Source organism: Peromyscus californicus, unplaced genomic scaffold (genome assembly GCF_007827085.1).
Source record: "Peromyscus californicus insignis strain IS unplaced genomic scaffold, ASM782708v3 Scaffold_6__1_contigs__length_162567912, whole genome shotgun sequence".
Lineage (NCBI taxonomy): Eukaryota > Metazoa > Chordata > Mammalia > Rodentia > Cricetidae > Peromyscus > Peromyscus californicus.
This window is the reverse complement of record NW_026294584.1, coordinates 17,442,916-17,468,160: the sequence shown is the minus strand read 5'-3', so window position 1 is coordinate 17,468,160 and position 25,245 is coordinate 17,442,916. Positions and strand designations below refer to the sequence as shown.

At 41.7% G+C, this 25,245-nt stretch overlaps 2 protein-coding genes across 8 annotated transcripts in view; both read left to right on the top strand.

The window, feature by feature from the left end:
• Krit1 (KRIT1 ankyrin repeat containing) overlaps positions 1–2,338 on the top strand; it is a 37,926-nt gene extending 35,588 nt beyond the window's left edge. For all 3 annotated transcript variants that reach the window (XM_052719909.1, XM_052719908.1, XM_052719910.1), the window contains exon 17: positions 1,854–2,338. In XM_052719909.1, the coding sequence (XP_052575869.1) occupies positions 1,854–1,922 (69 nt within the window). In that variant the 3' untranslated portion in view covers positions 1,923–2,338. The remainder of the gene's footprint in view (positions 1–1,853) is intronic.
• Positions 2,339–9,796: 7,458 nt separating this feature from the next.
• The window catches only part of Lrrd1 (leucine rich repeats and death domain containing 1), a 28,858-nt gene continuing 13,409 nt past the window's right edge, over positions 9,797–25,245 (top strand). For 3 of the 5 annotated variants that reach the window (XM_052719657.1, XM_052719656.1, XM_052719659.1), the window contains exons 1-3: positions 13,464–13,542; positions 16,246–18,227; positions 23,223–23,421. In XM_052719657.1, the coding sequence (XP_052575617.1) occupies positions 16,320–18,227; positions 23,223–23,421 (2,107 nt within the window). In that variant the 5' untranslated portion in view covers positions 13,464–13,542; positions 16,246–16,319. Of the gene's footprint in view, positions 12,601–13,463; positions 13,543–16,245; positions 18,228–23,222; positions 23,422–25,245 lie in introns of those variants that run through there. The other 2 variants (XM_052719654.1, XM_052719655.1) reach the window with 2 other exon arrangements.

The following is a 25,245-nucleotide window of genomic DNA, read 5'->3' as shown; positions in this document are numbered from 1 at the left end:
TGCAACTCTGACCTTGTGCATAACTAATTTTAAATTTTAAACTAATGATCTATTTACAAAGGCCTTTAGTGTAGTTTGAACTTGCTCTGAGGTAAAAATGAGCTAAATGCATGCAGTTTGTGTTAGACTGAGGAGAGATTATTTTCTGTGTTAGTCTGAGCAAAAGGCACAAAGCAGGCTTTAAGTGTCTACAGTCTTGTGGGACAATGGATCTGGCTATGAAGCATATTCTGTATATCAAAATTAAACAGCTAAATGAAAAGTCATCTTCCTGATCACCTGCAGATATTTGTGCCCATAAGATTGAGATGTAATCATGAGATTACATACACACATTTGATGAAAATGCATGCTAATGGGGAGATATCATAGCTGTTATTGCACAAGAAGTAACAGATGGAAGCAACAGTATTCAGAGTCAGTGGCCTGCACGCCTTGCTTCATAGATTTAACCTCTGTCAGAGAACATTCTTCTGGTGGGTTGACATCTGAATTATCAATTGCTATAAACTGTAATTGCGTCATGACCCACCATAACTCATGACAATGGCTCGTAGCAGTTGGATATAAATTATTTTAGGCTGTTTGGATCATGGGAAGTTTTTCTTTCAAGTATGGCAGATAATTTGGATGATTACAGTAGTTTAATTTTGCTGTTGTGGTCTTTTGGGACTTAGAGTGCATGGCTCTAGGCCCTTCTGAGTTTCAGAGTTTCCATTGAGAAATCGGGTGTTATTCTGGTTTCCTGTATTTGTAACTTGTGGATTTTTGTTTTTCTCTTGCAGCTGTTAATATTTTATCTTTGTCATCTATACTTGGTGTTTTACCTGTGATGTGCCTTTGGGTGTTTCTTTTCTGGACTTGTCTGTTTGGTGTTCTGTGTGCTTCTTGTATCTCTATAGGTATGTCTTTAGTTCCTTCTGTCGTCTTGTTAAACATCTGGTCTATGTCATTGAATGCCTTAGGATACTTCTCCCTCTTCTGTGCCTTCAATTCAAAGATTTTGTCGTTCGATAGTGTTTCATGTGTTCCTTTCCTGTGCTTATTAAATGTTTTCATTTTGTTTATTTAGTCCAGATCCTTTTATGTTCTAGTCCAGATATCTGTCTTCTGCTGGGTTCATTCTACTTGTGAGACTCCCCCTGAGTTTCCTAACAGGCATATTGCGTTTTCAGTGACATCTTCATTTCAGCTTGTATGCTCATTAATGTTTCTACCTCTTTATTCAGTTTCAGTGTCCAAATCATTCAGCTGTATATATTTTCTAGGACAGCCTTAACTGTCTATTTTTATCCTCTTGGAGTTCAATAAAGTATTTGTTCATATCTTCTTTAAATTCCTTGAATTCTTTGATGAACTCTGTGATTGTTCTTTTAAATCCTTATGTCTTAGGAGAACTTCTATAAAACTGGTGGGTTTTATGGAGAGAGAGTTCTGGCCCATCGTGCTGGTTTTGGTTTTGCCATTTGACCTGGGTATGTGGACTCCCTTTGTTGGTTGTGTGTCTGATGAAATAATCTGGCTTTTCTTAGACTGGGCCATGTGGCAGATGGGGACCAGAACTAAGCCAAGTAAAGCTGGTGGGTGAGCTGTTTAACTGGACCAGGGAAAGGTGGCTCCCAACCCATGGGCTGGGCTAGGCAAAGCAAAGGGAGTTCTTAAATGAGAAGGGTTCACACCCCAGGTCTCGAACTAAGTTTGTGCATGTGCACGTGTGTCAGATTTGCCCATTTTCTTGACATGCTGTCTCTTCCTAATGAAGTGATCCTTCAAATAGGTAGGAAAATGCCCAGTACTGTGTATAGCCTGTTGTGTGCTTCATATTTATTGTTAACACATGTTTTATTTTGTAGGCTGGTCTTGTGGTAAAGCTGCTAATGAAGTTAAATGGACAATTAATGCCCTGTGAAAGAAGTTCATGAGAAGAAAATACCTGGTCCTCAAGCCACCACAGAGTTCGGAAGTGCAGAGTTTTTCCATGAAAGACTTCTTAAATCACGACTTCAAAGGCATGTCATCTTGTAGAGTATGTGTATATGCTGTTACATACACTGGACAGAATCTGTACTCACGTTTGGTGTGTAATATACCACTTAGTTTTGTATGATATGCTCATAAGCTCTTCTAATTTTTGAGAGAAACACATAAGAGATCTACAGTCTGTATTATATTAGACAAAATAGTAAGCTTTATAAAAAGTTATTTTTGGTAAATAGTAAAGATTCAGTGTGGAATGTGATGAAATTAAAATATAGCTTTGATATAATTTTGTGTGTTACTTCAAAATATACTGAAAATCAACATGGTTTGAATAAATAAAATGTACTTTGTACTTGCACCTCTTACTTGAAGCATTTCTTCTGTCGTCTGTGGACATGTCTCGGGGGTTTTCAGTAAGGTGTATCTAACACGAGATAGCTTCCCTCCAGGTGGTGTGCCTGAGCTTCTTGCATCAGGCTTGGGTGTTTTAACACTGATGATCCCAGACAGTGGTTTGGGAATAATTTTTTAAATATCACATCTAATAAGGACTTTATATTGATAAATTAGACCACTGGCTTTTATGCAAGCACACATATATACACTCACTCAGTGTAATAATTTCTAGATGCCGCCGGGCGGTGGTGGCGCACGCCTTTAATCCCAGCACTCGGGAGGCAGAGCCAGGCGGATCTCTGTGAGTTCGAGGCCAGCCTGGACTACCAAGTGAGTTCCAGGAAAGGCGCAAAGCTACACAGAGAAACCCTGTCTCGAAAAACCAAAAAAACAAAAAAAAAAAAAAAAAAAAAAATAATTTCTAGATGCCAGTAGTTGGACTTGTTAAGTATATGCTGTATTTTTGTGTCTTGACTTAATACCTTATATTCATGCCTTTGCATTATAAGGGCAATACCACATGTCTGTTTCACTGATTGACACTTTATCCCTGTATTAGTGCCACAAATGAGCAATAAACTTGATTAATATGCTCTTTAATGTGCTAGGGATTATAGTCTTCCCAGCCCAGTAGAGCAGCGTGTTCAGAGATGCATTGGTCATGAAGTTGTCCTACAGGTTGCAGGTCATTTTGATGTGTCATTTTCTACTCCACATTAACTCTTTATTCTAAATGATACTGTGTGTAAGTAAGCCTTATTAGAATTAAGATGGATTATGTAGAAAGCCTTTTGTTCTGTGCTATGTACTTTTGATTCTTTATAAATAGTTCCCTGGATAGTTTCAACCATTTTATACTTTGCTGTTTGCAAGTATGCTCTTGAATCTCAGACCTAAAACTTGATTGTCAGTCTCTCTCTGAATTCTGGATCTTAATTCTAAGTTCCTGTTACTATAGTTCCACAGCCTATGAGCAATTTTGAGTTCATCATACCTGGAGGCAGAGTTTGTCTCCTCCTTCTTACTCTTCCACTGTTAATTGGTTAATGGCATTGTCAGACTACATCATTTACATAGTCTTGAAGCCTTGGAGTAGCTTTAACCTTTTTCTCCTTCCTTACTGTGTACATTCTGTTGATCGTATGCAATCTAATGTCTCATGAGTCCTTTTCCATTCTCTTCATGGTTTACTGCAGGCCCCAGAGTTGAACGCCTTGCCATTGTTTCCTTAGCTGATAGCCTGATACAGGCTCTACACTGCCTCTCTGCCACACCAACGCCAAGTTTATCTTATCAGTCTAATCACTATGTGTTAGTACTAATAAAGTTCATGATTTGTGTATTAGTCAGGATTCTCCAGAAGCAGAAATCATAAAATGAGTATGTAAATTGTAGTAACTTCCAAAGGGATTTATAGATTAGTTTATGCAGTAAGAGCTGGGTAGTCGAACAGTGACTGTGAGCATACTGAGAGGCTGAAAACCCGGTAGCTGCTTAGTCTGTGAAGCTGGATCCCTCAGCAGCCCCAAAATAGTGATGAAAGCCTAGAGGCCTCCCAGGGCGCTGCTGGTCTTTGGTCCAAGTTGGAAAGCTGGAGGAGCTGGGTTCTGATATCAGTGCAGGGTCACAGCTGCAGGACTGGCTGCAGCAGAGTAGATTTACTAACAAGCAGGAAGTGAAGGCCAGCGAGCAAACACTGCTGTGTGGGGGCTGTCACTATGGAGGAGGGTCTTCTCACCTCCGTAGCCCTTCCTGTGAAGGCCCTCACAGGCCCATGCAATAGAATTTCTCATTCCATTCATAATCAAGTTGCAGATTTCATAGCGTTGAACATAAGCCTCTTCTTTAAAAAGTATCAAGTCATTCTTTCACAGTTTCACATGTATTTAATACACTGTGGTTACTCTCACCACCACCCTTAGCTCTCTCTCATGCCTGCCAATCTCCTTCCTCCAGATCCCTTTCCCACACTCATGGTTTTGTTGTATTTTGTGACCCACTGAATTTAATCAAGACTGCCTGTGAACATGGACTCACTAACAGGCTCATAGCTGAAGATAATGACTCCCCTTCCCCTAGGATCCTTCAGTATCCAATAAACAGTTCAGCAAGGTTGGACACCTGACTTCTCCAGTCCATCACTGGCTGTGGAAAGATCTAATCTTACACAGGCAGCCAGAGCTCCTAGAAAGTCATGGTGGCAGTGCTGTGTCATCCGTGCCCAGATCATATTTTGCTACCATAGTTCTTATCTTCCAACTTGTGTGTTCTTTCTGTTTCTTCTGTGGTATTCCCCGAGCCTTAGAGGTAGTGGTATAAATGTCCTGTTTAAGTCTGAGTGCTCAGCTGCCCCTTTTTCTCAGCACCTTGAGCAGCCAAGAATCTCTCGTCTTCATTACTGTTCATTGTGAAAAGAAGCTTCTCTAAGACTGAGAGTGGTATTTGTCTGTGTGTATTATTCTAGTTTGCTTCTCTGTTGTGATAAAACACTGACCAAAAGCAACGGGGGAGAAGAGGGTTGGTTTCAGCTTGCAGGAACCTGGAAGCAGGAACTGAAACAGACGAGGCAGGAATGCTGCTTTCTGGCTTGCTCATCTAACTTTATTATATGTAGCCCACCTGCCTAGGGATGATGCTACCCACAGTGAGTTGCCCCCACACACACACACATGAATTAGCAATCAAGAAAATGTCCCACAGACCACTTTGAAGGAGGCTGTTCTTTAATTGAGGCACCCTCTTGCTGGGTATGTCAAGTTGGCAACCAAGATTAGCTGTCACTGATCTAAAACATAGGTGTTTAGAAGTCAGTTTGACACCCTGTCAACTTGGGTAAACAGCAGTAGTAAGTTACCCCTCCCTAGAGTCTGACCTTCCCAGCCATGAATTTTTAACTGGATTACAGTACTAGGCATGGATTCCTTCCTGCAGAGCGGGTTTTAAATCCAACCAGAATGGTTTATTGCACCATTAATAGTCATTGCCACTAGTGGATTGGCATTACAGTTCATAGGTTCCCAGCTGGAAATGTCCGTTGATCCTTTTCTACCCCTGCAGCCTGTATATATAACCTCACTTTATGAAAGCAAGCCAACAAGAAGGAAGCTTCCAGATTGGTTTCTCTCGGTCTTGCAACCAATTTGTATTGTCTTTACTAATATGATCTTGCCATCAAGTTCTGGTGGACAGCCAAGAAGTATGGCAAGAGTGCATTGTTTGGGGAGCTTTTGCCCCCCCCAATAGTTCAAATGAGATATCACACCTGGCACTAGCATTTATGGTTAATAACCAGTGGCTTCTAGGAGAAGCAGTATCCAGCCAAGCAGGGCATCTTCTTACAACTCATATTTTACTTACGTATTTTAACTGGCTTACAAAATAGGTTTCCATATGGCTTTTTTATACATACTTTAGTTTGGTTAACCCTCCCCATGTCCCCTGCTTCCCACACTCTTCCCTGCTTAAAGCTTTCCATCCCCTCTCTATTTCAACATCACCTTGTTGTAATACCCCTTTCTGACGGCATCCCCTTTCAATGGTCCCTTTCTAGTTTCCTGGCTTCTACACATATTCCAATTAAACATAGTTCAGTCTAGAATTCACAAATGAGAGAGAACAGGGCATTTGTACTTCCAGGTTTGGGTTACTTCACACAGTATAATTTTCCAATTCTGTTCATTTACCTCCAATTTTCATAATTTAACTTTTTTTTTACAGATGAATAGAACTCTATTGTGTGTGTGTGTGTGTGTATGGATGGATGGATGGATAGATCACATTTCCATATCCATTTATCTGTTGGACTGATTCCATTTCCTAGCTATTTCGAATAGAGCAGCAATGAACATGGATGAGCATACGTCTCTGTAGAAGGATATAGAGTCCTGTGAGGAATGTGCCCAGGAATGGTACAGCTGGTGTATATGGAAATTCTACATCTAGCTTTCTGAAGAATTGATCTCTCTAGAGGCTGCACCAGTCTACACTCTTACCATCAGTGAACAATTGTTCCTATTTCTTTTTGATAGCTATTCTGCCTGAAGTGAGATGGAATCTCAAAGTAGTTTTAATTTTCATCTCCCTAGTGACTAATGATATAGACCTTTTTTCATTTTTTTAATTGTCGCATATAAGGTTTTATACACAATCAATGTGCATTGTAATACAGTATATATTAAACTTCAATGAAGTTCATCTAAAATGGTAACCTGGCTGAATAGCACATATAACCTTATTGTCCACATGAAAAGGGAAAACAATAACTTTTGGCTATTTTGGATTCTAAAAATGTTCATACACCTACTGATGTTGAACTTTTAAAAATGTTTAGCAGCTATACCTATTTCTTTGGGGAAGTCTCTCTCTGTTCAGATCTATGGCTCATTTTGAACTGGGACTTGTTTCTTGGGTTGTTTGTGTCCTTGCTCTAATCCTGTTGGACATATAGGTAGCAAAGACTTGCCCCATCCTGTAGCTTGTTGACTGCTTCCCTTGCTGCACAAAGGCTTTTTAGTTTCTTGAGTTTCCACTAGTCAGTCCGTGGTCGTATTTCCTGAGCAACCAGAGTCCCGCCTTGGAAAGTCCTTTTCTAGACCCATGTCTTGTACATACTCCCTGCTTTTTCTTCTAGTAGTTTCAGATTTTACATGGAGTTCTTTGGTCAATTTGGAGTTGTTTTTTTGTGCAGTGTGAGAAATAGGGATGTAGTTGCAGTCTTCCGCATGTGGACATCCAGTTTTCCCAGCACCTTTTGTTGAAGATGCTGACTTTTCTCCAACTTATATTTTTGGCATCTTTGTCAAAAATCAGGTGACTGTATTAGTGTGATTCATGTCTGGGTTTTCTCTTTCACTGATTTACATGCATTTTTATGCCAGTACCATGCTGATTTGTTGGTTTTTTTTTTTTTTGGTGTTTCAAGACAAGGTTTCTCTGTGTAGCCTTGGCTGTCCTGGAACTCACTCTGTAAACCAGGCTGGCCTCAAACTCAGAAATCCTCCTGCTTCTGCCTCCTGGGTGCTAGGATTAAAGGTATGCCCCACTACCACCTGACACCATGCTGTTTTTATTAATGTGGCTCGTAGTATAACTTGAAACCAGATGTGGTTTGTGTAGTTGGTTTTTTTTTTTTTCACTCTTCACTCTTTGCTCCTCTTTGGGGATCTGCCACCCAGCTCCCAAATAATCAAATAGAGTCTTTTTCTTACTTATAAATGCCTGGCCTTAGCTTGGCTTGTTTCAGGCCAGCTTTTGTAACTTATATTGTCTTATCTACCTTTTGCCCCTGGGCTTTTACCTTTTTCTATTTCTGTATATCTTTTCTTTCCTTCTTATTCTGTGTCTGGCTGTGTGTCTGGCTGTGTGGCTGTGTGCCTGGCCCCTGGGGTCCTCCTCTCCTCCTTTCCTCTTCCTCCCTCTTCTTCTTTTTTTTCACTCTGCCTGCCAACCTTGCCTGCCAGCCCCTCCTATCCTTTCTCCTGCCTTGCTATTGGATGTTCAACTCTTTATTAGACCATTAGATGTTTTAGACAGACAAAGTAACACAGCTTTACAGAGTTAAACAAATGCAACATAACGGAATGGAATACATCTTTGCATTATTAAACAAATATTCCACAGCATAAACAAATGTAACACATCTTCAACAATATTCCACAACAGTTTGAATGAGAACAGCCCCCATAGGCTCATAAATTTGAATGTTTGTTCCCAGTTGGTAGAACTGTTTAGGAAGAATTAAGAAAGTCTAGCCTTGTTTGAGGAGGTGTGTCAAACCCAGTCTCCTCTCTCTCTCTCTCTCTCTCTCTCTCTCTCTGCCTCCTGCTTATGGATCTGATATAAGCTCTCAGCTAAGGCTCTAGTGCCATATCTGTTTGCCTGCTGCCATGCTCCCTGCTGTGAAGGTCATGGACTCACCCTCTGAAACTATAGGCAAGCCCCCAATTAAATGCTTTCTTTCTTAAGTTGCCCTGATCATGGTAGCTCTTCCCAGCAACGGAACAATAACTAGACACCAGGTATGATGCCTCAGGTATTATTTTTGCTTTGGATGTCTGTGGCCTTTTGTACTTGTGTATCAATGTGAAGATTATGTTTTCAGTTTCTGTGAAGAACAGCATGAGAATTTTGATTGGAATAGCATTGGTTCTGTAGATTACTCTTAGTGGGATGGTCACTTTCACAGTATTAATTCTGATCCCTTAGCTTGGGAGGGCTTTTCATCTTTGAGTGGTTTTTTTAGCCTCCTTTTTTGACTATTGTCAATTCCTTGATTTCTCTCAGTGTGCCATTGGTATATAAAATGGCTCTGGATTTTTATATGGTACTCTTGTATACTCCACTTTGCTGAAAGTATCTCTCAGCCCGAGTTTTCTGATGGCACTTTTGGATTTCTTATGTGTAGTATTGCATCACCAGCAGACAGAGATACTTGGACTTTGTTTCCCATTTGTACCTCTTTTGTTTCCTTCTCTTGTCACTGGGCTGTATCTTGAAACTCAGACACTGTTTTAAATAGGAGCAGAGAGTGGGCAGCCTCATCTTGTCCCTGATTTTAATAGAATTGCCTCAAGTTTTTCTCCATTGAGCATTGTGTTGACTATGGGTCATATATAGCTTCCATTCAATTGGGGTATACTCCCTCTACCCTATTCTATCTGTTTTATCAATGGGTACATTTCCACTGTGAACTGTATTTACTCATAACTGGCCAAATGCCCTTCAGTTGATGAATGAGTAAACTTAGGTGTATCCATACAGTGGAATACTACTCAAAAAGGAATAAACAATTGAACAACATGGATGAAGTTCAAATGCACTAACTGAACAAGGCAGACTCAGTGTAGCATTTCTTTTAGAGAACATTCTGGGAAAGATAAAAGTACTGGGCAGAAAGCATAGCAGGTACCAGATGTTAAGAATGGGTGTGGGGAAACATGGGAACATAAAGGGAAGTGTTAAGGATTTGGGGGGGGGGGGGGGAGGAAAGAATGTTCTGATGGTTGAAATAGTCTATGTGTCAAAATTCAGATTGGACCACAGAGAATCTAACTATACATAAATTTAAAATACATTTTTAAAAAGAAGCAGAATTTTTTGTACAACTTTGAAAACTTTTTTTTTAGAATACAAAGATTTAATAGAAATGCGTAAGTGCCCAAATTCCACTTAGTGTTTAGTTAAAGAAAATTATTAGGTAAGTTATATGCTGTCCCACCGCTCGGTTCAGACCACCTAAATCAGACCACTAGTGACAGGCTGCAAGATCTCCCAGGGAGGACAATCAACCAGCAAACAGACCCGCCCGGCGGGCGGGAGGCGGTCGCCGGGAGCTGTTTGACAGCAGGGCTGTCCCACCCACCCCTCTGGGACGCGTGCCACCGCCAGCTCACAAACGCCAGAGGGAGGCGGGACTCGCCCAGCCTGCGCCGCCGCCTCCGTCGCCACAATCAGACATTGGCCGCGCGCGCGCCCCCGCCAACCACGGGGCGCCGCAGGCCAGGCTCCGCAGCCGCACTCGTCTAGGACTGCCAGGCCAAGGCCAGGTTCGGTTCCAGCCTCGATGTCCGCAGCACCTGCAGCCCTGAACATCCCCCTCCCTTCCCGCTCCCAGCCTGCGGCTTCTAGTGATTGCATTCTGTCCCACGCGGCTTTAGCCGCCGCCGCCGCCGCCGCCGCTCAGTGCTCTTCTTCCCACACCCGTGGAAGCAATTTGTTGATGTCACTTTCTGTGAAAAAGTCCTGTGGTGACCTGAATGCCCACATCTTTCAGACAGGTAACAAATTACCTTGTATCTTTAGCTTTACTGATACTTGTCCAAACAATTTGGATTTGGTCCTGCTTATCTAATTGGCAGTGTGTTTTTAAATGGGACTTAATGCTCAAGAGAACGGAGATTTTTCTCAAACACGTTTTTAGAGTTTTATTTAGCTGTATATTTCAGCTTTTACAACATTTGTGGAGGAGGGTACATGTGCTGAGAGGGAGGTGCACAAGGGGAGGGGGGAACTCTCTCCTTCTTCCGGGTGGGTCCCAGGCATCGAACTCAGGTTGTCACGCTTGGCAGCAAACACCTTTCCCAGCCAAGCCATGTCCCTGGGTAACTGATGACAACTCCTTCAACTGAATACTTTCCAGTCGTTAAAAAGAAATGTTTTTTTTTAGGTACTTGTTTCAAATAACCTGGTTCACTGCCATAATGTAAATGTTAACTGTCTACCCTGCTGAATAAGGTAGTCACTAGCCCCATGTGGCTACTGAACACCTGAAATTTGGCTGTGACTAGAGTTGACTTGTCTTTTACTTAATTTCCATTGGAATAGCTACATGTTGCTAGTGTTTACCTTATTGGAAAATGATACCATATATTAAGCTCTCAGTGTCGTCCTCATTCCCCGGGGGAAAAAGGCATGAGTGAGATTACCAATTGTTACCTCCAGGAAGCTGTAGAAGACATCTTCTCTGCTTTTCCAGCATCTGATTTTCCTGTGGGGTGGCCTGTCCCTCTATACCAGTGGTTCTTAACCTGTGTGTTGAGACCATCGGAAAACACAGGTATTTACATTACAATTCATAACAGTAGCAAAATTATAGTTACGAAGGAGCAAGTAAAGTGATTTTACGTTGGGGGTCACCACAGCCCGACGGTCGTATTAAAGGGTCGCAGCATCAGGGAGGCCAAGACCCGCTGCTCTATACAACAGAGTCTGTAGCATCTGAATTGAGCCCAAGAAGATGCCACCTCAGGCATAGGCTGAAGCACAGAGCACGACCTAAAAAGCAGCCTTGTTCCGGTTCCTGGCCACAGTTATTGGTTCAGGCTTGGGCATGTGACCTAATTTAGGCCCATATAAGAGAAGCTTTGATCTCCAGCTCACTTAGCCTCACACTGAGATACTGCAGTCCTTGTTTTTAAAAAGGCTTTGCGTCTTCTAAAAATGCTCTTGTATTTCACAATGTAAATGTACCGAATACCGTGAGCTGAACACTTTTAAATGGTTCAGATTAAGGCAGGGCCTGATGATCCATGCTGGAAGTCTAGCACCCAGTTCAGATTAAGGTGGGGCCTGATGATCCGTGCTGGAAGCCTAGGCATATGAGAAAACAAATCCTTACCTTACCGCATCCACAGTACAACATCTGCATGGATTAGATAACTTAAAAACAAATGTGGCTGATTTTAGAATCTGTGGTCTCCCTGCTCTTTGGCCTCACTTCTATCAACCATCATTCAGTTCGGTTTTCCTCAAGTTACCAGTTTGAGTGAATCCTCTTTATTCTGTGGAATCCTGTTACCAAAAAAGAAAGGGAAAGTTTTTTTAATTTAAAAATTTTTATTTAATTTCCCATATCACCACTACCCATGCAATATGTCATGACTATGAGTTATTAAATTTTATCTTTTAGGAAACCAGTACTATTGGGTGACTATGGCATTCTGTGGAGCTCAGTCTTCTGAAGGTCATAGCATGAATAATTCTTGAAGATTGGGCATGTAGCTCAGTGGTAGATTGCTTGCCTAACATGTGTGAGGTTGAAACCCTGCAAAATTTTTTCTCAATTAAAAAAACTGCAAAATATAGTCATGTATGTTGGTATATTTCTATAAATCCAAAGTCAGCCTCGGCTACAAAAAATAGATATAGGTAGGTAGGTAGATAGATAGATAAGACACTGTCGAGGTCTTTCCCTTCCTTGGTTAGCATTACTCCTGGCATTTACTTTACTTTTTGAAGTTATTATGAATTTATTGTTTCTGTTTTATTACACATAGCAAGCTCATTATAGAGATGCAGAGAATTTACTGATTTTTCTGGTGTCTTTAGGGTCTTTTAAGTCTTCAATTACATAGTTTGTAAACAGGGCTAATTTAACTTCTTACTTACAAATGGTGTGTTAGCTAGTTTTATTTCCATTTGACACAAGCTACAGTCACTGGAGAGGAGAGCACCTCAATTGAGAAAATGACTCCATAATCCAGCTGCAGGCAAACCTGTAGGGAATTCTCTCAATTAGTAATTAATGGGGAAGCACTCCAGCCCATGGTGGGTGGTGCCATCCCTGGCTGGAAGTCCTGGGGGTCTATAAGAAAACAGGCTGAGCAGCCATGGGGAGCAAGCCAGAAAGCAGCACCCCTCCATGACCTCTGCATCAGCTCCTGCCTCCAGGTTCCTCCCCTGCTTGAGTTCCTGTCCTGACTTCCTTCGATGAACAGTGATGTGGAAGTAAGTGAACCCTTTTCTCCCCAAGTTGCTTCTGGTATTTCATCCCAGAAATAGAAATCTTTTGCCCCCAACAATAGAAATCTTGGCTAGGACAAAGGGTACACCTTTTATTCCTTTCTCTATTGTTACTAATCATAACACTTCAAGTATCATATTAAGAGAGGAAACACACGTAGTGTTTCCCAACTTCATATATGTTAACTATGGGTTTTATATATCTCCACACACAACCTTTCATTAAGTTTAACTAAGTTCCTTTTTGTTGTAGTGTGAATGTGGAATGTCACCCTTAAGCTCGTGTGTTTGAACACTTGGTCCCCAGCTGGTACTACTGTTTGGGAAGGTTATGGAACCTTTAGGGGGTGGAGCCTTGGTGGAGGAGATGTGTAATGGAGGATGGGCCCTGAGGTTTTATAGCTTAGCCTCACTTCTTGTTCTCTCGCCACTCTCACCGTGGCCGCAGGGTGAGCGGCCAGCCGCAGGGTGAGCGGCTGCAGGGGATGCAGGGTGAGCGGCTGCAGGGTGAGCGGCCAGCCGCAGGGTGAGCGGCCAGCCGCAGGGTGAGCGGCCGTCTGCAGGGGATGTAGGGTGAGCGGCCGCAGGGTGAGCGGCTGCAGGGGATGCAGGGTGAGCGGCTGCAGGGTGAGCGGCCAGCCGCGGGTGAGCGGCCAGCCGCAGGGTGAGCGGCCGTCTGCAGGGGATGCAGGGTGAGCGGCCGGTCTGCAGGGGATGCAGGGTGAGCGGCCGCAGGGTGAGCTGCTGGCCACAGGGTGAGCTGCGGCTGCAGGGGATGCAGGGTGAGCGGCCGCAGGGTGAGCGGCTGATCTTGTCACAGCAATAAGAAAAGTAACTAATATTCTCAGTTTCTTTAGGATTTTTCTTTATCATGACAGGACACTGAACTTTGCCACATGCCTTTTTTGGATCTATTGAGATGACCATGTAAATATCTATCCTCAAATCTGTTTATATGTTTTATCACATTTGTTGATTTATATTTGTATCTGCTGAACCAACCTTGCCTCTCTGGGACAAAATCAACTTGGTCATGACACATCTTCTTGATGTGTTCTTGAATTTAGTTTATAAGTGTTTTATTGAGAATTGTTGTGTCTATATTCATCAGAGTAATTGGTTATGGTTAAAAGTTCCTGCACAGCAAAGGAAACAATAACCATAATGAAGAGAAAATACCAACTGTGGTGGCTTGAAAGAAAATGGTCCCCAAAGGGAGTGGGACTATTAGGAGGTGTGGCCTTGTTGGAGTAGTTGTGGTCTTGTTGGAGGAAGGGTGTCACTGTGGAGGCGGGCTTTGAGGTCTCATATATGCTTAAGATAGTACACGGTGTCTCAGTTCACTTCCTGTTGCCTTTGGACCAAGCTGTAGAATTCTCTAGCACCACGTCTGCCTACGTGCTGTCATACTCCCAGCCGCCACACTCCCCACCATGATGACAATGGACTGAACCTCTGAAACTATAAGCTGCCACCTCAATTAAATGTTTTCCTTTATACGAGTTTCTATGGTCGTGGTGTCTCTTCACAGCAGTAGAAATCTTAAGTAAGACACCAACTTTATATAAGACAGCAAGTTAGTAACTAGAATATGTAAAGAACTGCAAAAATTAAGCATCCACCTCCCCCTACCACACACAAATATTCCAGTCAATAAACATGCCAATCAACCAATGAAGAACTCTCAGGAAAAGCACCCAGTGGACTCCTAACTCCTACACAGACATACTTGGATATCCATGTTTATTGTTACACTGTTCATATAGCTAAAAAATGGAACCAGTTTAAATGTCCATTGAGAGATAAGTGGATAAAGAAAATATGATTCATATACACAATGGACTTTCATTCCACCATGCAGACAAATGAAGTCATAACATTTTCAAGAAATGGATGTAACAGCAAATCATTAAGTTCTGTGATATAATCCAGAATCATATGTGGATTATTGATTTTAATCTGCATGTATGTATAATATGTGTGTATAAGTGCAGGTTATGAAACTAGAAAGACAACCACAGAGGAGAAGGAGAGAATTTAAGGGTTGGGGAGGGGAAAAAGCAGGAGGGGAGATATTGGAATACACTTAGCATGAGAGCAGAGGAGGGGAGTCAGATAGGTGAGGGTGGGGGAGAGACTATGAGGGGGGTGAAAAAGAGGGGGTTAGGACATGAATAAGAACAAAGTATGTGGAGCTGGTGGTGTAGCTCAGTAGAGCGGCTTGCCTAGCATGCACAAAGTCTTCGGATCAATCCCTAGCACCGTATAAATCAGACATGGTAGCTCATGCCTAGAATCCAAGCACTCAGGAGGTGGAAACAGGAGGATCAGAAGTGCAAGGGTATTCTGAGCTACATAATTCAAGGACATCCTAGAATACATGAGACTCTATCTCAAAAAATGAACAAATACGTGAAAATGCTGTAATAAATCTCACTAATATGTATGCTAGCCTAATATCTAATTTAGACTCTCTGTCCCCCACAAAAGCCGGGCATGATGACACATGACTTTAATCTTGGTACTCAAGAAGCAGAAGCAGGCAGATCTCTGTAAGTTTGAAGACAGCCTAATCTACATAGTATATTCTAGATCAGCCAGGGCTGCGTAGTGAACCTCTGTCTGAAAGATAGGAAGAAAGAAAGAAAGAAAGAAAGAAAGAAAGAAAGAAAGAAAGAAAGAAAGAAAGAAAGAAAGAAAGAAAGAAAGAAAGAAAGAAAGAAGAAAGAGAAAGAAGAAAGAAAGAAAGGAAAGAGAAGAAAGAAAAAGAAAGAAGAAAGAGAAGGCAGAGGGGGGTGGAGGGAGAGAGAGAGAGAAGGGAAGGAAGGAAGGAAGGAAGGAAGGAAGGAAGGAAGGAAGGAAGGAAGGAAGGAAGGAAGGAAGGAAGATTTCAGTGCAGTATTAAACAGTAGAAATGGTGAGGTCACTCACTCTTTGATTCTGATCAATCCCAAAGGAAAAATTTCAAGACAGGTTTTCACTGTGTGTGTTGCCTAGTAGGAAATTCTTCTGGGATCCTGGCAGGTGTGGCCTCGGGGGGGGTATTTTGAGCTGACACTTCAGAATGGGGATTGGCTGGGAGGTCCTGGGGGGTATCCAGAGGAGGGAGGAAAACAGGGTCTTGCACCAGGATCTGCTTAGTCCCCTGGGAATGGGTACAGAGAGTGAGAGGGGGCCACATCAGAAGGCTTGCTATAGAGCTGAGGATGAGAATGGGGATTGGATTTGGAGGCATGGAGTGAGAGGTGAAGCTCTGCAGTTAACCTGCTTGCTTCCCTGGTCAGGGTGTCCTGTGGGTTCCTAGGGAACGCCTGCAGGAGTTGGAGTCTGGGGACAACGCAATGATTGAGAGGAGGGGACTTAGGTGGGGAAGATCTGTGTGGTCCACTGGAGAGGGGAGCCAGGGTGGGGGCTAGGAGGGGAAGTGTGTATGGGGTGGGGGGGGGTGGGGGGGTGGGGGGGTGGAAGGTGGCCACAGCTGGTGGGTGGTCTGCAGAGCAGAGCTGGGGATGAAACTGGGGGACTGGATTTGGAGAGGCTGAGGGAGAGGTGAAGATACGCAGTTAGCCTCGCATGTGTAATTTCAACATCTTTATTACGCTTATTTTAATATCAACATCTGTCTTGTAGGTTCATAAGAAAAAAGTACATAAAAAAAGTAGAGTTACAGTCTTGAAGCGGTGGAAGAGCTGCCAGTCAATACAATGTCTGAAGATGAGAATAAGGTGGAGCCTGAAGGAGTCTTTAGATCCGAGTCACTGGAGGAGCCTGGATTTATTGAAGAAGCACCAGAGTTCTTAGATGAATCTTTTCCGTACTTGGGAAGGAGAGAATCCAATCAGATTTATGAAGAAAATCCTTTAAAGGGCCTAGAACAGCCAACAGCTTCCTCTTCAAGCCTGCTTAACACAGATGAAGAGAAAAAGAAAACAATTCCGTTTTCTGATACCAGCATAGACGATGTCACCCCACTGTCAAAACCAGAGTCACCCCAGGGCTCCGTGTCATCGGAGATGGTGGAAACTGAAGACTATGCACAAGTCATATTCCCATCTGAGGACAAAGGTAGTCCACAAGCCTCTGAAGAAAGTGAGAAAGAACTGGACTCAGAGGAAGATAACTTTACAGTTAATCTTGAGGCCAAGGGTTTACAAGAATTCCCTGTGGACCTTTTAAGAGTCCAATATGTAAAATATCTATATTTAGATAAGAATCAAATAAAAACTTTCCAAGGGGCAGATCCAGGGGATCTGCTAGGACTTGAGATTCTGTCCCTGCAAGAAAATGGACTGCCATTAATTCCCTTGGAAATTCAGTTGCTTCACAATTTAAGGATACTAAATGCCAGTTACAACCAGATATCATACATACCTAAAGAACTATTACAACTTGGGAATATGAGACAACTCTTTCTAAATAGTAATTATATTGAGGATTTACCTTCTTCTGGCTTGGAAAATCTTGCAAATTTGGAAACGTTAAGTTTGGGTAAAAATAAGTTAGCACATATACCAGAGTCTCTGTCTAGTTTGAAAAACTTGCAAATTCTTAATCTGGAATATAACCATTTAACAATATTTTCTAAATCCCTTTGCTTCCTTCCAAAATTAGCTTCACTAAACCTTACTGGAAACATGATAGGCAGTTTGCCTAAAGAAGTTAGGGAGCTGAAAAACTTAGAACAACTTTTAATGGATCATAATAAACTTACTTTTTTGTCTGTGGAAATTTTTCAGTTGCCCAAAATAAAAGAACTTCAGCTAGCTGATAATAAATTGGAAGCTATTTCGCCTAAAATTGAGAATTTCAGAGAACTCAGACTTCTTAACCTTGATAAAAACTTGTTAACAAACATACCAAAGAAAATTTCCCACTGTGTAATGTTGGAATGTCTTAGTCTCAGTGATAATAACATAGAAGAGCTTCCTAGGAAAATCCATAGGCTTAAAAATTTGAGACAACTTCATGTAAACAGAAATAAAATGATAAAAATGGCTGAAGAAATCTCACATCTTAGTAATATAGACAGCCTGGAGTTTTCAGGCAATCAAATCACACATGTTCCGATTGAAATAAAAAACTGCAGAAAAATAACCAGAGTTGAATTAAATTATAACAATATAATGTATTTCCCAGTGGGGTTGTGTGCATTACCGTCACTTGACTACTTGAGTTTTAATGGAAATTATATTTCAGAAATCCCTATGGATATATCTTTCAGTAAGCAGCTGCTTCATTTAGAGTTGAATAGAAACAAACTCCCCATATTTTCAGAACACATATGTTCTCTCACAAATCTTGAATACCTGGATCTTGGTAGAAACCAAATAAAGACAATTCCGCCCTGTATCTCTGCTATGGTATCACTCCATGTGCTCATTCTGGCTGGTAATAAGTTTGCGATTTTCCCAAAGGAACTGTGTGCTTTAAAAAACTTGCAAGTACTTGATATTTCAGAAAATCAGTTACAGAAAATAACTTCAGAAATATCTAAGCTAAAAGGGATCCAGAAATTAAACTTATCAAGCAATCAGTTCATACATTTCCCTCTTGAAGTGTGCCAACTTCCAACACTGGAGGAGCTGAATATAAGTCAGACAAGTGGGAAAAAGGTAAGAGTGCTCTTTTGGGCATGGAGACTAGAGGACTCTCAATCTGAGGCACGTTGTCCTGACTAGTTTTATGTTAACTTCACACAAGCTAGAGTCATCAGAGGAGGGAGCCTCAATTGAGAAAATGTGTCCATAAGATCCAGCGGTAAGGCATTTTCTTAAGTAGTGATCAAAGTGGGAGCCCAGCCCACTGTGGGTGGTCCTGGTTTCTGTAAGAAAGCAGGCTGAGCAAGCCATGGGGAACAAGACAGTAAGCAGCACCCCTCCATGGCCTCTACATCAGCTCCTGCCTCCAGGTTCCTGCACTGTGTGAGTTCCTGCCCTCACTGCTTTGAATAATGAACTGTCCTATGGAACTGTGAGTGAAGGAAATTCTTTCCTTCTCAAGTTGTTTTGGGTCATGGTGTTTCATCACAGCAATAGTCACCCTAACTAAGACTACAAGCAAGTGCTTTTATGTGTATTTTAAACAGGTGAAATGCTCTATGTTTGAAAACATGGCTTAGAGACACACCTCTCTATACAAAAGCTTTACAGGACATTCCATTCAAATGCAATGTGAAACAGCAGGTGATTTTGTAGATTCCTTTCTATTTAGTCCACTGGGAGATTTTCAAACTTGTATGTATGTTGTATATGTATGCATTCTTGTAGGTGTGTACATGGATGCATGTGGGTGTACATAGGTGCACTCAGAAGCCAAAGGTGGTGTCTTCAATTTTGCTCTGTTTTTCGTTTGTTTTGTTTTTGTTTTTTAAAACAAGGTCTCAGTGTGAAGCCTTGGCAGCCCTGGAACTTGCTTCATAGACCAGGTTGGCCTTGAACTCACAGTGATCAACACAGTTTCTTCTTTGATTACTGGGATTAAATGTGTGTGTCACCATACTCATTGTTTCCACCTCATTTTTTGAGAAAGTCTCTCACTGAACCTGGATTTTATGGATTGGCTAGACTAGTTGTTCAATAAATGTGTCTCCACCTCAACCCCTCTGCACTGGGGTTATATGCATGGTCCCAAATTTCCAGTGGGTGCTGGGGATTCAAACTCAGACCTTCCCGCTTGCAGACACTCTATTGACCGAGTCATCTCCTGAGCCCCTATTGTAAGAAGTTGTAAAGTTTGTGTATAATAGAACCACATTGTTGAGTTGGAAATGTGGATTCATGGTAGCACCTGGCCAACTCACGCGTGGCTCTGGGTTTGATCCCACTACCAGGATGCATTGCTGAAAATCTAGAAAATTGAGATGCTAGGAATTATTCCACAGGCATATCATAATAAAACTGTTAGATATTGCTTTAATGTACTTTTAGTCTCTTTTTCTTATATAGGTTTATAAGCAGTTATAAAAAGACTACAAATTCAATTTAAAATTTTATTCTACGTAAGTATTTCTCCTTAGTAGAACTTAATAATCTTCCCAATAACCTTTATAATAAATATATTATTTATGTAACTAATCCACTGTTAAGCATTCAGAAATTTTCTTCATGATAATGCTTTAATAATTTCTTCATAAATATATTTTTATATTTCAAGCTATTTTCTTTGGAAATTACTCCTAAAAATTGACAGATTAATTATTTGCTTATTTATTTATTTACTGAGGTGCTAGGGATCAGACCCACACCTCTCACATAGTAGGTGAGTTCTCTGCTACTAAATTATACCTCAAGCCTTGGAAATATTTTTTTACTTTTTAAAAAATTACTGCTGTAACCTTAGACCTCAATAAACACAGCTATCATCTGACTATTTTTAATGCTGGATTATTATCCAAAGCAAAATCCCTCAAAATCTATTCTTAAAAATCTTCCTTTTTGCTAAAAAAGAATCTCTCTGATCTATGGCTGGAGTTATAGCTCAGAACCAAAGTTATGTGGCCTTTATAATGTCATACCTTCTATGTAATACATTTTCAGCAAGTGTGCCAACAGTAGTTATGTGTGGCCCACGCAGATGGGATGAAGAGGGAGACACGTTGTAGTAAAGTTACTTTTGAATTAAAACATACATTTTGGTTCTTCAATATAAGTACCAGCTAATTTGACTAGTTTACAGTAAGTACTTAGATTCTCTCTTGCTGTGATGTGTGACTCCTCTAGACTATGTCCCTAACTGTGACTCCTCTAGACTATGTCCCTAACTGTGACTCCTCTAGACTATGTCCCTAACTGTGACTCCTCTAGACTATGTCCCTAACTGTGACTCCTCAAGACTATGTCCCTAATTGTAGTTGGAATTTTCTTTGAGCCACCAACCAGCTTCCAAATAAAGGCACAGAGACTTATTAGTAATTATGTATGCTCAGCCTTAGTTTAGGCTTGTCCCACTACCTCTCATAACTTACTTTAACCTGTTTCTCTTCATCTATGTTTTGCCTCAGGGCTTTTTTCCTTTCTTTCATTCTGTATGTCCTACTTTCCTGCTGGCTGGCCCCTGAAATCTCCCTGGCATCTCTCTTCTTTTCTTCCCTTTCTTCCCCTAGCCTAAATTCCTCTTCCTACTTATTCTCTTTGCCCACCAGCCCTGTCTATCCCTCCTTTCTCTAGCTATTGGACATTCAGGTTTTTATTAGACTAATCAGGTGCCTTAGGCAGGCAAGATGAAACAGCAACACACCTTTACCTAGTTAAAAAATATTCTACAACATAAACCAATGCAATACATCTTCACCTAGTTAAACAAATATTCCACAACATAAACCAATGTAACACATCTTTACATAGTTAAACAAATATTCTATTCCACAACATCTAACTCTCTCCTTTTTATTAACTACTTCTTTGACCTTGTCACACCTACTCGTCACACACATAATCCCTAGCACTCTAGTTTCATAGTTGGCAATTTCCCCTGGAATTTCCAATGTCATTTTCTCTGTCCTTGCCCATGTTCATCGTGTGTTTTATGCCCAGTTTACTCCAGCAACTTCCTTCCCTGTGCTGACTTATTTTTCTGTTTTATCAAGCCTTGTCAAAGTCATCAGACTTCATTCCAGGAGATGATTCTTTTTTAAAATACTTACTTCATGTGTATGAGTGTTTTGCTTCAATGTATATGTAAGTTCAAACCTGCTTGGATCGCATGGAAGCCAGAAGAAGGTGTCAGATCCCTTGGAACTGGAATTAAAGCTGGTTGTGAATTGCCTTTTGGGCACTGAAATTAAAACTTGAGTCCTTTCCAAGAGCAGCAAGCACTCTTAACTGCTGCATAATCTCTCCAGTCCCATAGGGGACGGATCTTAATGTGTTCTATTGGGCATGGTGGTACATGACTGCAGTCCCAACACTCACAAGGCTGAGGTGGAAGGATAGCAAGCTAAACCTGGAATACAGAGTCATACTTGTTGCTAGAGTTTTCCTGCCTGGCCCACAGTCAGGACAAATCTCTCTCACCCGCCAGTCCCAAGCCGCTCAAACCCGATCAAGTAAACACAGAGACTTATATTGGTTTCAAACTGTATGGCTGTGGCAGGCTTCTTGCTAACTGTTCTTACAGCTTAAATTAATCCATTTCTATTAATCTATACCTTGCCACGTGGCTTGTGGCTTACCGGTACTTTACATCTTCCTTGTACTGATGACGGCTGGCAGTGTCTCCCTCACCCAGCTTCCTGTTCTCTCAATTCTCCTCTCTGTTAGTCCCGCCTATACTTCCTGCCTGGCCACTGACCAATCAGTGATTTATTCATTGACCAATCAGCAGCACATTTGACATACAGACCATCCCACAGCACATACTCTGTCCAAAAAAGGAAGGAATGAAGAACAGAAAGAGGAAAGAAGGAAAGGAGGGAGGAAGGAAATTCAGGATCAAAGTAGTTGCTGAAGACACCAGTTAAAGTCTTTACAACATCATTTCAAAAGTCTTTAGATGGTGAAACAGTTTTTAAAAGAATCCTTCTTAAGGATATCCTATGTGGTTGAAAATATGACTTGGGTGGAATGGAGATAGAATAACCAAAGGATTAGCTTATTTAACAGTTGATCAACAACCGACCAGCTGAAGAAGATGGGTCAGGTTAGTGAGAGAGCTTCCAGAGCGAAGTGGGAGTTGCTCAGCAGGACTCTCCTTTCAACAGCAGCTCCATCACCTAGAGCTCTCACTTTCTCTGATAAACACTGAGAAAGTATTTAAAGAATATCTAGCCAGGCATGGCGTCCATGTCTTTAATCCCAGCACAGGGGGGCTGGAGGCAGAAGGTGGATCTCTAGGAGTTTGAGGCTAACCTGTTCCAAGACAGCCAGGCCTACATAGAGAGACACTGTCTCAAAGAAAATTAAATGAAAACTCCAAGAAGAATATTTGTTTGAAGGAAATTCAATGACAGGCCTGCCCACCTATGCTGATCTTATTCGTGCTACATAAGCTTGGCTCTCAGTCTTGAGTAGTCTTGCACAGTCTTGCTTACTTACATATTTCTCTGAAGTTCTTATCATTCTGCATACTGGGTACCTCTTCAATAGTCATATTTATGCATGATGTTTATCTTTAATATGCATCAATCCTCATTCTTGTGTGTGTGTGTGTGTGTTCTTGTGGTGTGTGTGTTGTGTGTATATGTGTGTGTTGTGTGTGGTGTATGTGTGTGATATATACATGTGTGTAAGGGTGTGGATGTTTTGCTCTCTGTGCTGAGAATAAGATAAAGTGTGACTGAGTAGTTGGACAAACTTCAGCATTAGCCTTAGAGAGACAAGAAAGACAAGAGTGGGTGGTGGTAGACTGAGCTGGGGCATGGGAAGAAAGTGGTCTCTAAGCAACAGGGCTAATTAGGGAGCACCAATCAGACCAGGAGGTACTTGGTGCTACACAAAAGCTTGAGGATTTTTAGGATGTGAAGTCACAAAGAATCTGTGACAGGATGAAAGTATCTCCTTAGAAAAGGGTTAAAACAAAACTCTATTCTTCCACTTGTTTTTAGGGGGAAAATGTAATGATACAAATATTTATAGATTTAATAAAAGCATGATTGTTAATTGTCCTTGCAGTTAACAAGAATTCCAGAAGATCTGTGTTATATGACTCAACTCAAAACACTCGACATCTCGAACAATGCAATCAAAGAGATTCCAAGAAATATAGGGGAGCTGAGCAGTCTGATTAGTCTACTTGCATACAACAATCAAATAAGTACTCTTCCACCATCCTTTCTGTCTTTAAAAGTTCTACAGCACCTAGACATCAGAGGTATGTGTCAAGCATAATAAGCAATAAGTAGAATCTGTAAGTAGAACATTGATGGCTAAACTGCAGTTTTGCTGAGAATGTCAGACAGCGCATTAAGTTGGCATCAGAGGAAGAGGGGCACACAATGTTTTTCCCAATTACAGGAAATGAGCACAAAGCTGAAGAACTGGTTTCTTGCCTTGAAAAGAGCCCTAGAGATGCAAACAGAAGGAAACAGGAGAAATGGGGGGGGGGCAGCTTTAGGTAGGAATGGGGAAAAAGGGCAATACAGAGAGAGGCAGAAGCATAAGTAACGCTAAGGGTGTTTGAAGAAGACATAGGGATCATATATTATGTTTACTTAAAATTACATGTAATATATGTGTATACATAGATATATAGTTTAGATGAAGTTATGCTATTTGGGGTGATAATGCTCCCCCAAAGAGCCATGGACTGTCTAATGAAAACAACAGTACCAGGTATACGAAACAACTTTTTTTTTTTAATTTTTTTTATTTTGCAATACAATTCAGTTCTACATATCAGCCACGGATTCCCTTGTTCTCCCCCCTCCCGCCCCCCTCACCTTCCCCCCAACGAACCCCCCCATTCCCACCTCCTCCAGGGCAAAGCCTCCCCCGAGGACTGAGATCAACCTGGTAGACTCAGTCCAGGCAGGTCCAGTTCCCTCCTCCCAGGCTGAGCCAAGCGATCCTGCATAGGCCCTAGGTTTCAAACAGCCAACTCATGCAATGAGCACAGGACCCGGTCCCACTGCCTGGATGCCTCCCAAACAGATCAAGCTAATCAACTGTCTCACTTATCCAGAGGGCCTGATCCAGTTGGGGACCCCTCAGCCATTGGTTCATAGTTCATGTGTTTCCATTCGTTTGGCTATTTGTCCCTGTGCTTTATCCAACCTTGGTCTCAACAATTCTCGCTCATATAAACTTTTGTAGCTATTTGTCAGGGGAGCCCAAGAGAATTCCAAAACCATCACTGTGGACTATTGCCATCGCCCTTAATTGCTTCCCAGAATTTGAAGTAAGACTATTGCTCAAGACACCACACACTTTGGACACAGGACTTGGAAGAGTCGAGCTGGAAGGGACCAGGAAGCCTTCTCCCTGAGAACTAGCTCTCATAGTGTCAGAAAGTGTTATGCAAGTTGTCAAGGGAGAGGAGGAACTGCTAGTCCTACCCAGCTGTAAAGCTTATGAAACACAAGAATGACTGGACCAGCAAGATATCCAGAAAGGTCAATAGTGGTGCTTTCACCTTTGAGGTAATTAGCAGTTACCTCATTGGACTTAAGGCCCACTCAACATGAGGAGACTCATGCCTAGTACTGGACACCTATCCAACTACCAGTGGCTATCAGAGAGGAATGTCCAGTCTTGCCCGTTTCCTAAACCAATATCATTTGACTCTTTTCTAAACACTTATCCTTTCACTACAGATAAATGTAGCTCTAACCCTAGTCAAAGCAGCTCCTTTTTGCAACAGATGGAGACTATTACAAAAGCCCACAACCGGTCAGAATGTAAGGAATTAGTGACTGTGGGGTGCCCAAGCCAGCTGATGCATCTGTAATGCAACACTTACACCCAAGGCTAGGGGAAACTGTGGAAGGGGGGCAGAAAGACTCTTAGAGTCAGAGGCTTAGGGTGTCTCCTAGGCATGACAGAAGCTGCACCCATGAGCTCCTAATGATATGGCTGCTTGAAACATTATGGTTGTCCAGCATAATGACAAACTTAGTTGACATTTCACTGTAGATGGGAAATTCCACATGGCCCCACCACTGCGTGAAAAGCTATAGGTTATCAGTGACTACAGAGA